This window comes from Nymphalis io, chromosome 19 (assembly GCF_905147045.1).
Source record: "Nymphalis io chromosome 19, ilAglIoxx1.1, whole genome shotgun sequence".
Lineage (NCBI taxonomy): Eukaryota > Metazoa > Arthropoda > Insecta > Lepidoptera > Nymphalidae > Nymphalis > Nymphalis io.
In genome coordinates this window covers 2,652,567-2,666,550 of record NC_065906.1, presented here as the reverse complement: position 1 = coordinate 2,666,550, position 13,984 = coordinate 2,652,567, and the positions used below count along the sequence as shown (strand labels likewise).

The window sequence follows — 13,984 nt, the reverse complement described above, 5'->3', positions numbered from 1 at the left end:
ATTTCTCTGTTTTGTCATTGCTAAGCCGAGATGGCTCTGTGGATAGAATACGTAAAACTTAACCGACGATAGCGAGTACAAATTCGGACAAGCATCTCTGGAGTTTAATGTTCTCAATTTGAGTTTATAATTCATTTTATACTCGGCGGTGAAGGAAAATATCGTGAGGAAGCCTGCATGAAAATCTTCCTCGTGCATATCCACACAATGTGGCGATTTAAGCTCCCAAATCTCAAAAAGGTGAGAAGGTATTATATTAGCCCAGCTGTGGGACATACGTGCTGTTCCTTTATTTTTCGTAGTATAACTTCAGGTACAAAGGTACGTAACATCTTAGTTCCCAATGTTGGTGAGCATTGGCGATGTAAGGGTTGGTTAATATTTCTTACAATGCCAATGTCTGTAGTGGACACCTACCATCAGCCAGTCTGTCCACCTACTTTAAATTATTTACATATATATTTTTATAAGGAAACTGTTTAATATTATTCAAAAAAAAATGACATTATATTTATTAGTTATTACACAGATCAGTTGTCAAATTACTGATGTAATAAGCCGTAGGCATATGCCTTTAAGATAATTTAACAGATAGCTCGAAATTATCAAGTTAGATACTTTTTTTTTCATACTTGCCTAATTAATAAATTCGCGTACGTAAACAAAATGATAATTCGAAAATCAAATACTTCACTTATATTTGATATCTATATAATAAAGAGGTAAAGTTTGTAAGTTTGGTTGTAAGAGGTAAAAACCAAAACTGATCATTTGATTTCAAATAATATATCCTGACCTGGTACTTGGTGGCAGGCAGGGTTTTGTGCAGGCCTGTCTGAGTGGGTACCACCCACTCATCAGATATTCTGTCGCTAAGCAGGAATACTTAGTATTGTTGTGTTCCGCTTTGAAGGATGAGTGAGCCAGTGTCACTATAGGCAAAAGGGACATAATAGCATTGGCGATGTAAGGAATGGTTATTATTTCTTACATCGCTAATGTCTATGGGCGGTGGTGACCACTAACCATCAGGTGTCCCATATGCTCGTCCACCTGCCTATAAAATAAAAATAAAAAAAACCTCTATGGCTATTGTCGTCCCTTCCTAACCCGCTTCACGCTGTATTCGAGGGTAAATAGGAGTGTTTAGTATTTTCCTTAAAACGGGATTTTCACACATATGTTTTTAAAGCTATATATTACTATATTACTCCGTTAAGAGAAAAAGGTTTAGAGACTAGCAACGTAAGACGACGAAATCGGTCGAGTGATTGAATGTCTTACGGACGCGAAACGGTGAGAATAAAATTGAATGCTTTCTATAGAAAAATTGTAAAGCTTGAAAGGATTTGTAAAATAGTCCGCAATAACTTCGTTTTGTGAAATGCCAAACTACCGGAAACATATGTAATACGTTTTCCACAAATGATTAATATGGTCAAGTTCTAATACATAGAATGCTTAAAAAAACAAATATACAAATCATAAAAATCAACTAAAAATCTATTAGTATTTGCATCCTTTTCTAATTAATAACATGACATAGTGACAGGAAGATTGGAATTAATTTCAAAAATGGAACCCGAATATTATCATGACCTCTGACCGGAAGATGTATATAAGGAGATGCTTTGCTCAGTTCATTGTCAGTTGCAGTTAGCATTCATAGCAGTAACCAACTTTTGATACGAGATGTTTCCAATTATTATCCTCGCCCTGGTGGCTTCGGTCACGGCTAACGTCATCGTTGACTCTCAGTGCCCAGATCCTAAGCCAGTTGAGAACTTCAATTTTGCCGCTGTAAGTTTTTTTTTCCTTTATTTTTCTAATAAGTCATAACAGGAATTTATTAAATCGTTTAATTTTGAAATATAGAGCTGAGATGGTCCTGTTTATAAGCACGTGAACCTTCACAGAAGATTGCGTGTTCAAACCCAATCACCGCTGAATTTTTATGTGCTTAATTTGTGTTTATAATTGATATTAACATCAAATATTGTTTAACAACACCTTGTAACCTACATGCGTCTTGTGTTATCCCACATTCGAACATTGTGGAGGAATGAATGAAAGGAGGCTTTATTTGTTTTTATGTCTGTTAAATGTTCTAATTAATTACTTATGACTATGTCTTTCTGAATTATAAACAATAATACCCTAAACTCCATAAAGAGCCTTCTCTTTTATAGGCTTTGCTTTATAAATATATAATATATTTAAATTCAGATGTAAATTTATATTATAAATATATATAAATTTACATCTGATATATATCATTTATGTTTTTTAAATACATGTATATAATAATAAATATATAAGCTTTACTCTTATTAACAAACTAGCGAAAAACGCGTCTAAGCAATTTTTTAAGAAATCCTTCTAAATATGCTATTTTAATGTCCATTAAATATTTGAATTATACTAAAATTTTATTCAATTATTAGATACCAGACGTAATTTAAAATAAAGAAATAGTTGTTTTGGTTAATATTTGCGAGTCTTCAATTGTATTTATTTATTTAGATTCAAAGCTATAATCAACGGATTCATATATTTAAACTCAGTTTATAACTAGAACGGAAAATTAATAAGTTAGTATTAAACAAGGGTACGGTACGTTTACTGGTGGTAGAGCTTTGAGCAAGTTCATCTGGTTAGGTACCACCCACTCATCAGATATTCTACCACAAAACAGCAGTACTTGGTATTGTTGTGTTCGGGTTTGAAGGATGTGTGAGCCAGTGTAATTAAAGGCTCAAGGGACATAACATCTTTGTTCCCAAGGTTGGTGGCGCATATTTCTTACAATGCCAATGTCTATGGGCGTTAGTGACCACTTACATTCTATAAAAAACACATATTGAGCAAAGAATACTGGTTACAGTGAACCGGAAGAGTAGCGATACTATAAAGGATAAAATGGCCTTGTACGGGAAATCAAGCGTGGCTTCCAATAATAAAATAATTATTATGTTGTCGCTATAATGGAAGGTGTGCCCTTTGCATTGTGCAAATTTATTTGCTATTCCATTCTTGTGTAAATGCGTTCAGTACTTTTAAAGTTTCTGCTTGCATGTTGTCATTTTTGCTTTAAATCCAATATATGTAAGCAAATTAAATAAATACAGAGGAATTAAATAATAGTACCATTCTTAATCATACGATTGCGGTACACATCGATATAAAGCTACTTAATTATGTGAATAGTTACAGTAACAGCCTGCTGGGCTAAGGCCTCCTCTCCCTTTTAAGGAGAAGTTTTGGAGCTTATTCTACCACGCTACTCCAATGCGGGTTGGTAGAATACACATGTGGCAGAATTTCAATTCAGAGATGAATTATAAACACAAATTTAGTATACATAGGATAGTAATTAACAACAATGCCCGTTGTTCATAAATGTATTAAGAGTCATATAACGCATTTCTAATAAGATTTATATATTTGTTTCGCTACGCACGTTGAGCGTAAAATATTCTGTCAATTACGCCTATATAATTATATGTATATTTCACGCAAGCGAGTCTAAATTGTAAAACAGTATTTGGAAATCAATGTCCTGAAAATACTGAAAGTTCCAAAACACGTTTTTTTTTTTTACATTTTAGAGGATTTTTTTGAGCCGGATTTGGGTTATTTCATTTTTTAATTTTCATGTACAGTTTGGGCAAGGAACATGGTACGAATTAGCCAGGTATTCCAATAACGCTGAGAAGATGGGCAAGTGCGGTCGTGCTGAGTACGTACGGGAAGGCGATGTCATCAAAGTAAAGAACGTGCACATTGCCAACAATAAGCTTGCCTCTATAGAAGGTACCGCGAAATTGGCTGACGACGCTGGAAACACTGGCAAGCTTGTCTACACCCTACCTTATGGACGTAAGATTAATTTATTTTTTATTGAATATAGGTAGGCAAATAGGCCACCTGATGTTAAATGGTCACAACCGTGGACATTGGCATTGTGATAATTTATGGCTTACATCGTCCTACCTACCTAACACTCCTGGGTACTGAGAATCTCTTGTGCCTGTTACACAGACTCACTCACCCTTCAAACTGGAACACAACGATACTAAATATTATTGTTTTGTGATAGAATATGTGATGTGATGAGATGAGCTTGCACAAAGCTCTACCACAGTTTAAGCACCATTCTTACATTGATTTTTAGGTAAGCCCTTATCGAAATATTTGGTGATTGCATTTACAATTTACATATTTAAATACATATGTATATAATGTGTCACAGGCTCTTATAGTTTAAATATACTTTTATTGTTAAATTACAAGAATGATAAGAAACTTATCTAAATAGGTGCGGCATACACAACTAAAAACTAATTGAATTCACTGATACGGTATGTGATTGATGTTCCGAAATTAACTATATTATATTCTTGTCACATAGAGCTGAGATAACTCAGTGGTTACAATACGTTTACCTAAGTCAAAGATCGTGAGTTCCAACCTAGACATGACATTACTTTAAATCTCATTTGGGTAATTTCTATTTTTTATTTCGTGCTTGGCGGTGAGGAAACCTGTACACATGTGTTCCACCAGTCGCTTTGGAGCAGCGTGTTAGAAAAAAGCTCAAATCCTCTCAAATAAAGAGGAGGCTTTAGCTCAGCAGGATATTTATAGGCTGTTGCTGTTATGCCTGATTTTTACTTACCCTAAATACATAGAAAAATATTATAATTTCAGCATCTGGCGCTGAAACTAAGAATGTCTTGAATATTCTTGCCACCGACTACGAAAACTACGCTATCGGCTACCACTGCAAATACGACGAAGCCAAGAAGACACGTCAAGGTGACATTTTTTTTTAATTTATTCAATTTTTATTGGTATTGTCACATTCGAATCATAGAGTGATCGGTAGAAATGTTTGATTTATATATTTTGCTGAAATACCTAAAAATAGTGGAGGTTGTGCAAGTAATTTAGTAAATTACTTTATTACAATTACTAATTTACAATTTACTAATTTAGTAAATTGCTAGTAAGCAATGACTTAGGAATGATTGTATAATAAAAGTTTTTTAAACTATTAACGGCAAATTCGATTCCGAACTGTTTAACTTACGCTCATTTGACGTCAATTCTCAAGGAAGACGAACTGCACAGATGATACTCGTGTACATGTAGTCTCTTTTCCCTTGTTTTAATAATTAATGGTAATTTCGATTCGATTGAGTTCAAACGCAGGACCAACTGATTTACTTCGAGGCATGAAAGTGTAAACTGTACAAACTATCTTCAACAGACCGGACTGGTACTGAAAATTTATATATAGACAAACCCAAGGTGACCTTGGGGCCAATTCTATTGTGATCAGTAGCCAGGTGGTAAACTCCCCAATGCACCGTTACATTGATTGGTACAGATGTCGCTGAAGTGTAGCAATGGAGGATGACCTTTTCTTTTCTCTTTGCAATATAAAATATAAAAATAATGAAGTCGAAATAAGAATAAAAGTTGGTACGGAAAAGTATATAATATTTTGTATTGCTAATATGAAAATATAATCTATTTCATATGGGGCTCCTTAGGGGTTCTGGTGTAGCGCATCGCCTTGTCCTATGAGCAATGTTACTGATTCTGAACGAATTTTGACCTAACCGCAATTGGATCGTTGTGATAGTAGAGCAGCTAGATTATCAAGCCATTAAAAACTGCGAAAACATTAATAGTATTAGGTCAGGGTCATACCAGCAGATCAATTCCTAATAAAATGTGTAGATTTACAAACATAAAGTCGGCAAATAGGCTATTTCCTCAATAAATGTAAAAGATTAAAGACATTTTTCAACAATTAATCAAACAATCCAATCGATATGGTTGAGAATTACCTAAATCTGATCCAGCACTACGTATTTTGACATTCGTTGATAATGTAATTAATTAAAAAAGCGGACATGTTAAAAATTATCTCTAGGCTGTCGGAATGGTATGCAATATTAAGTCATATTAAAATAAAAGATAGTGAAAAGATTAAATTTCTGACCTACACTGGGCGACCAACTAACCTGACTTAGATCAGATCTGATAATAATATAATTAGTTATCAATATTTTTTTGTGAAAATTTGCGTTTTCTCAGCAAATACATACTGATAAACGTAAAAAGCCCTATCTACATACAAAATTTGAGACAAACATTTAATTTCGAGATACACAATATATATACAAGCATTACTTTATATGTTATATATAATGAGTTCATATATCTATTAAACAGCAAACTCGTAACTATGTAAATATTTATCACCTTCGTTTAAAAGAGTTTAATGGAAATTTAATGGAAATGTGTAAGAAATAAAGATAAAATATTTGTTTAAGTGCATTGATAATTTTATCGAATACGTAGTTTTAAAACGTTTATAAATTAATGTCAAAAATCAGAGATTACTCGTAAAGTACAAAGATATTGGTAACATTTTGATGTATCGAAATTTCTAGATATTTTTTATTCTTATTCAACTTCGTAATTTGTTATTGACGCGATGGGTATTGCTAGTAGTTATTTTGTTTATTGGAGGCTCAAATTGATATTAAAAAATGTATACTAAATAGTATCACCGATTTCCGTTAGTACAATCTCGACACTCCATGTATGACACGATTGTGGATCTCAGAATGTGATATGTAGCTACTTCAACTATCGTTGCAATAGTATGTCGTCTACATTGACTGCCTCGTTGGTCTAGTCGCTATATGTAAGGCCGCAGACCCGGAGGTTTTGGGTAAAATTCCTAAGTCGGGGCAATAAAAGGTTTTTCCATCGAAAATGCTCAGCAGCAGCTTGTGCGCTGTAATATGTCCATCGCTGTTGGCTAATAAATGAGATTGGTCGCCGTAGCCGAAATCGATCCGGAGGACATTATTTTACTTTTATGTCATCTAAAATTGTTTTGTAAAACAATAATTCGTATAAATGTTTCCATGATATGGAAGTTATTATCATACGATAATACAGCACGTTGGTTTGAACGTGATTTTATCAGTGAACATTTTTTTTATGACTGGATTTATGAATTGATAAAATATAGAAATGAATTTTAATACTATAACGCCACCTAGATTAATAACAGGTGTGGAATTTATTGTTTTCTATGATTCTAGAATACGACATGTTATTTTTAGAACACGCATCATACTAGCCGACTTTAAGTATGTTATGATTATTGACTTTAAGTATGTTATTTAAGTATGTTATGATTATTTTTTGCGTTCGGCTACTTTTTGCGTATTAAAGAAAAGCAATATTTTTATATGCTGTAAAATATTATCCCTAAGGGTAAAATAACGTTCACGTAGCAGCTCTAGGATGATCTATTCGTAAATGATGAAAAAACTATAATTTTACTTATAGTATGAATAATAATAATGTTATCACTATAAATAAAAAATAAAACATTTCCCTATAGCAACACTTTTATATTAAATTAATGTGTGCGCTTGCAGACTTCGCTTGGGTTCTCTCCAGGACAAAAACGCTTGATGAAACCGTGAAGAACACTGTTGAGAACTTCATCAAGGAATCGAAGATACTTGACCTCAGCAAGTTCACATGGCCAGACTTCTCCGAGGTTGCCTGCAAGGTTAATGCTTAAGTACAATCCCATTCAATGGATTATAAGAATAATAGTATTGAGATTCACAAGTAAACGAGTAACCACGATAAATGTATTAGAATTGATTTATTTAGATTTGTTATCTGAAGTTGATTGATGAATAAATAAATCTTATTATATATAACAGCATGAGATGTATTTTTTTTTATATAAATCGGTCCAGTTTTGTTTTTAACCCCCAATGTAAAAAAGGGCATTATTAGCTTAATGTCTGTATCTGTGTCTGTCTGTGGGATTGGGAGCCACCCAAGCGAATGGATTTCTGTTTGAAACTTGAAGTAATCGAGATGGTTTTTAGATATAAAGTATATAGATCTGATCAGGCGTTTAAAGATTATCAGTTGATTTTCTACTTGACAACTTTTACAGTTTCGATTGATTTGAAATTGCTGTCTCACGACGCGATAATAATTTTCTTGAAATATTCTGTTTAATCAATTTAAAGAGCTAACAAACACATTTATTTTTACTTTTTAAAGTTGCTTTCAAAAACATGAAAATATATCTTACATACTACAAGATAATTTAAGAAGTAAAGCCTTCTCTGTAAAGAAATAAGAATATCAGTATTTCCTAAAAAAAGTTAGTATTCTTAAAAAAAGGAAATGTTATGTTCTATTAATGTACTTCAATTACTAACTCATAATAACAAAAAGCACAGGACGCTTTCGAAATTAATTAAAAGTACATTCTTTTTTACACACTGCTTAGCCGACTTCAAATAAAACGGTTATCGATTTGACTGCTTCATTTGTGTATATGTTAAGCAATATCATCGAGAACTGTAATTATTTTTAATTAGGTTAGGTTCTTTTTAAGTTTATTTTAAAATATGCTTGAGTAACAAATATCCAAACACAAACATTCAAATTTATTTATTACTTCTAACATAAAATATTCACCACTTATATACCTCGATATTATAAATGCAAAATCAGTTTGTTTTTTGCTACGCTTTTACGTTTTAACTACTCAACTGATTATTATGAACTTTTGCCAGGATAGGAAATTTAACACGTAACGAAAAGGGGTTACGTGCGTGCGTATAATATACCAGCTTATGACCGGCATGAGTCGCAATGACATTCAATTTGTTCGTATATTCGGCACTATTATTACGACTTGCGTTAAAATATTGCAATTATACAAACGTGTAAATGTTGCAATTATAATATTGCATCTATATAAATGTGTTATAATAATTTTTTTGTATACTCCAATATGTATCAATTGGAAGATCGAACTCTCCTAATACAATCATTATGTGCTTAAAAGGAATCTCCATAAACTACTTGTTAACATAACTTGGTATGGAAATAAAGAAATTATGACGATATGATATCATAATAAAATTCTACTATTTGCAAAACAACTAATTGTAATTAATGTATAACGCTAACTCATATCGTGCAAATATTTACTTAAGCTAATATTTTAATTATAATTTAATTATACCCAGTTAAAAAGAAAAGATAACTCCGATTATTTTTACTTCATGTTTGTTCATAATCATTCTTATTACCTCATATTTATATGATGTTAGTCGGTTTATAGGTTAGTTTATAAAAAAAGCATTGTCAATGCATCTGTTCGCTTAATTACTAATATTGCTATTGTGATAATGGAGGATTTTCGAATGCGCATTCTATGCGGCCATCAATTTCTAATTAGTAACCAGTGCTTTTCTATATGACTCGAAAATCAACGCAGAAAGAGATCGTGAAATTTCAGTAAGTGATATGCGACATTGACTATAATGATTATAACATATCAAGAATAGCACTTCAGTACATTCACTTCACGCATCAAAATAATATAACACCATAAGTCGATAGTCAATATTTCACGAGTAAGTAATGAAGTGAGCTCTTACAGAATAGCACTGGTGTGCCCTCTGTTTAAAGTATCTTGTACTATATGTATATGTATTTTGAGACATTACAGCATATTTATTGTATATTTTTGGCTATCAAAAGCCAGGATACCTTTTAATGTATATTTATTATTATTTTTATTATTAAAGGCATCAATATATTTTATCAAATTAATTATTTTATATATATGTGCAATTACTGATTGAATATATAATATATATTCAATAGAAAATATAATAGAAAATAAGTTAACCCACACGCAAATATAAAAACACACAGCGAAAGATAAAGATTTTATAAGATTTGATTTTCAAAAATCGCACCCGAGTTATCTTTTTTTTCGACATTGTTTGAAGCTGATGCGTATTATTCGTGTCTCTAAGCTTATCGTTCTCTAGAACACTTTCAAGGGTTCATTTTGTTTACAAAGATAATATAATTGTTAAACAAATGCTTTGGGTCACGCGTCATATTGATGATCATCGTTTATTAATACATTTATTATTCAACCACCTTCGTTGGTCTAGTGGTCAGATGATAAGGCTCCATGTCTCGGGGTCCTAGACCAGGATCCTATGTGAAACATCAAAATTGATTATTAATGAAATCATTTATAATAAAAAAAAAAAACATAGTTTCATTAATGATATAAATGACTTGATCGTAGGACTTTGTGCCAGTCTGTGCCGTCTGGGTAGTTACGACCTACTCATTAGACATTCTACCGCCAAACAGCAGTACGACGTATTGTTGTGTTCCGGTTTGAAGGGTGAGTGAGCCAGTGTAATTACAGGCACAAGGGACATAACATCTTAGTTCCCAAGGTTGGTGGCGCATTGGTGATGTAAGCGATGGTTAACATTTCTTACAATGCCAATGTCTAAGGGCGTTTGGTGACCACTTAGCATCAGGTGACCCATATGCTCGTCCGCCTTCCTATTCTATAAAAAAAAAGGTTAATAAGATATTTAAAAACCATAAATATATAATATACATACATTTCCATATTTCTTCCTGTGGTATCGGGAATAGTAATATATACATATACAATTATATTTACATTACTGCTCCGTGGCTGACTGAAACATAATCTTAAAAATAATACACATAATATACTTGACAATTGAAGGGAACCTTGGCCTAGCAATGTTGAGGTGCGATAAGAAATTATTTTAAGAATCGTTCACTTTAATATGGGTGTTGCAAACCTCATACGATCCATTGTAACTGACATTTTAACACACCATGTACAGAAATATGTTTGGTCGTTCACGTAATAATATTTAGAAAAACTATTGCGCTGAAAACGGATATTTCAAACAAGCCCAATGCGCTTCGCCAACGTGAAATTCAATTTGTTACGGTTTTTTTTTCAAAATTTGTCTTTTTAACGTACACCATATGATGTAATCCCATTTGAATTATTCAAACAAAATATTTAAATTATTAAAATGGCTGGTTACTCGTAAATAAACATTTTTACTTACAAGGTGGGACTTATTTTGAAATCACAGAGGGACACTTAAATTTTTATCGATAAGCTTTAAGTGTTGGCCTTTCCAGCTGACAAAGACCATTAGATATGTTATATGCTTTGTTGATAAGATTAGCCAATAGCCCTATTTTTTTTAATCAAGCATAAGTCATAAGTATGGGGTCTTGTCGAGCAAAAATTGACGAAACGATCTTGAACTGGGCCGTCGGATAAAAGTTCTTTGACATGGCTATTATCACGTATTTCTCAATATATTCAAGGAGAAACGTATTCGAATATATAATGTGTATATACAAACATATACATTCAATGTTTTTTTTTAATGCATAGGTAGGCGAGCATATGGGCCACTTGGTGGTAAGTGGTCACTAACGTCCATAGACATTGGCATTATAACAAATGTTACCCATCGCTTACGCCGCCAATGTGCAACCAATCTAGGGAACTAAGATGTTATTTTTCAGCTAGAATTATTTCACAAAATTTTTGAAATTTCATTTCAATAGTAAAACAGTGTCAAACAAATGCACAATGGACATAGATAATTACAGAATTGTTACTACAATGTTATTTTTTCGTCTAAAGATACGAAAAAAATAATTCGTTTTTATTTTATTTACGAGAGCCAATCTATTTGCTTTGATAACCTTTTAATTTGAATACCTTGACCCCATGATTCGGACGAGTATATAAGGAGTGTTATCTTGTGTACTCTCAAGTTAGCTACCTGCAATTATATGAAATAAAGCGCTTGAAAGGAAAATCACTATGTACCGCTTCATACTCATCGCCTTCGTGGCTTCGGTCTCTGCAAATGTAATTCTTGACACTCAATGCCCTAAGGTCACTCCCGTTGACAACTTCAACTTCGCTTCTGTGAGTACGAAAAAAATAATATTTATTTTTATTTAATGTGTAACAGGTAGACTGACAGGCAAATGCCAATCTTAACTCCAACAAGAATAAATTACAAAGCAATGGCTCAATTCTGTTGACAGAACTGAACTAATAATGATTCTTCTGATAAAAATTGTAATTTGTCATTTTAATATTTTTTTATAGTCGGTCTGCCTACCTATGTATTAAAAAAAATTAAACATACGCGCAACAAAATAGTGTGTCAACGTAAATTAGGTTTTAACATAACACGGGTGACATACGAGCTAAGTTATGAACACATCACTGCTGGGTCGGACCCACTTTTGTAAGATTTCTTAAATTTATATAATTGAATTGTTTTCACAGTACGGCAATGGCGTTTGGTACGAAGTTGCGAAGTACCCCCATGGAAATGAAAAGAAGGTGAAATGCGGTTCCGCTGAATATAAACTGGAAGGTGATGTTATAAAAGTGAAGAACACCTATATCAAGAACAACAAACTTAAGGTCATCCAGGGTACCGCCAAACTCGCCACTGACGCTGGTACCACCGGCAAATTGGTCCACAGCATGCCTTTTGGAGGTTCTTATTAAATTATTACCTTTTCAATTTTTACTAATATTTTATCATTCGATTTATGATTTTCATAAGCTCATATTCCGATTATTTATGATCGCAGTGTGATTTCCTTCTCCATATATTTCTATATATTATTAGTTAATCCTTTTTTGTTTATGTCATTAATTATTTATTGAACTTATTTTTCACTAGATATTTAAAACTAGCTTCTTCTGCTTTCAAAATGGAATAGCTAAGCTAAAATTAAAAGTTATGTTCTGCCTTTGTTATAAAGTGATATTATATACTTTATAATCTTAACCGAATGGGTTATTTAATGTATTAGTTTTTACAAATGGATCTGGTAAATCCTGAAGTTAAAACTTTCAAACAAAACAAACCCTTAAGGTTTATTATTAAAATATATTGTTTATATTATTTTAGCGAAAGGCGCTGTGACTGATAGTGTCGTGAACATTCTGTCTACTGACTATGATAACTACTGCATCGCTTACTTCTGTCAATTCGACGAGAATAAGAAGGCCCGCCGAGGTAATTGAGAATTATAAAATTACATTATATTTGTTCAAAAAGTCAAACTACGGTAACCATCAACTGGTCGCAATTTTAACCGAAAATCTTCAGTTCAAATTTGGAAACAATAAGTTCGGGAAGTAGAAGTACTTTCTGTTGATCTTAATCGGTAAGAAATACATATCTATAACTACATATATGTATATATGTAGTATTTAAGATATAAATGGCTTTCTTAAAAAAATATACATAGGAACATATCATCCATCCAATTCTTCATTCACAGAGTTTGCCTGGGTCTTCTCGAGGTCTAAGACTCTGTCTGACGAAACTAAAGCTACTATTGAGAAGTTCATCAAGGACTCCACGCTTTTGAACGCCAGCAAATTCGTATGGCCATCATTCACCGACGAAGACTGTAGGGTCGACGCTTAAACGCAGATAAAATGAAAATAAGAAATTGTGGCACATTTATTATTAAATATTTCTTTAATTTATGCATTCTAAGACTTTATTTACTTTAATTAATTAACAGTGTTTGCGATATAAATTATTTATATCTAAAATTTTATACATTTGCTAAGCAAAAAAAAATGTCATTCAAAGTATTTGTATTAGAATTATAGTTTTTAATATTTTTTTTAAATTGCATAACAATAAATATGATTAAAGAACATAAAATTATTATTTCGTGGTTGTTTTTGATTGTCCCCAATGCCATTTATTTGGTGTCATGTGTACTGTGACGATTAGAAAGTGCTTGAAAAGTTTAAGAGCGCAACAGTAACTTTTTTATGTAAAATATCAATGAATTAGATTTAGTATATATATACAAATTAATCTAATTCTAAAACTGCTTTAGTATATACAAATTAATCTAATTGTTACCTTTGTGACATGTCGTCTATTAAATGGTAAAATGACATATATAAACTTTTTTATAAACTCGATTATTTAATAAAACAACTTATCATCAAATTTATTTTTAATGGAAGAATGAC

The 13,984-nt window shown here is 32.2% G+C and overlaps 1 protein-coding gene across 1 annotated transcript; it reads left to right on the top strand.

Annotated features, from left to right (window-relative positions):
- Window positions 1-1,661: 1,661 nt before the first annotated feature.
- Window positions 1,662-13,502, top strand: LOC126776157 (bilin-binding protein-like). Its single transcript, XM_050498456.1, has 7 exons — window positions 1,662-1,800; window positions 3,663-3,879; window positions 4,711-4,818; window positions 7,473-7,615; window positions 12,257-12,473; window positions 12,894-13,001; window positions 13,270-13,502. Exons 1-7 carry the CDS (start codon window positions 1,693-1,695, stop codon window positions 13,416-13,418), a joined length of 1,050 nt encoding a protein of 349 aa, XP_050354413.1. The 5' UTR covers window positions 1,662-1,692; the 3' UTR covers window positions 13,419-13,502.
- The last annotated feature ends 482 nt before the right edge of the window (window positions 13,503-13,984 follow it).

What these genes read in the sequence shown, in the direction of transcription:
- LOC126776157 (XM_050498456.1), top strand. Translation starts at nt 1,693, where the DNA reads ATGTTTCCAATTATTATCCTCGCCCTGGTGGCTTCGGTCACGGCTAAC. An exon ending in CTACACCCTACCTTATGGAC is followed by an intron (nt 3,880 to 4,710) that starts GTAAGATTAATT and finishes TTATAATTTCAG; the next exon opens with CATCTGGCGCTGAAACTAAG. An exon ending in GAATAAGAAGGCCCGCCGAG is followed by an intron (nt 13,002 to 13,269) that starts GTAATTGAGAAT and finishes CTTCATTCACAG; the next exon opens with AGTTTGCCTGGGTCTTCTCG.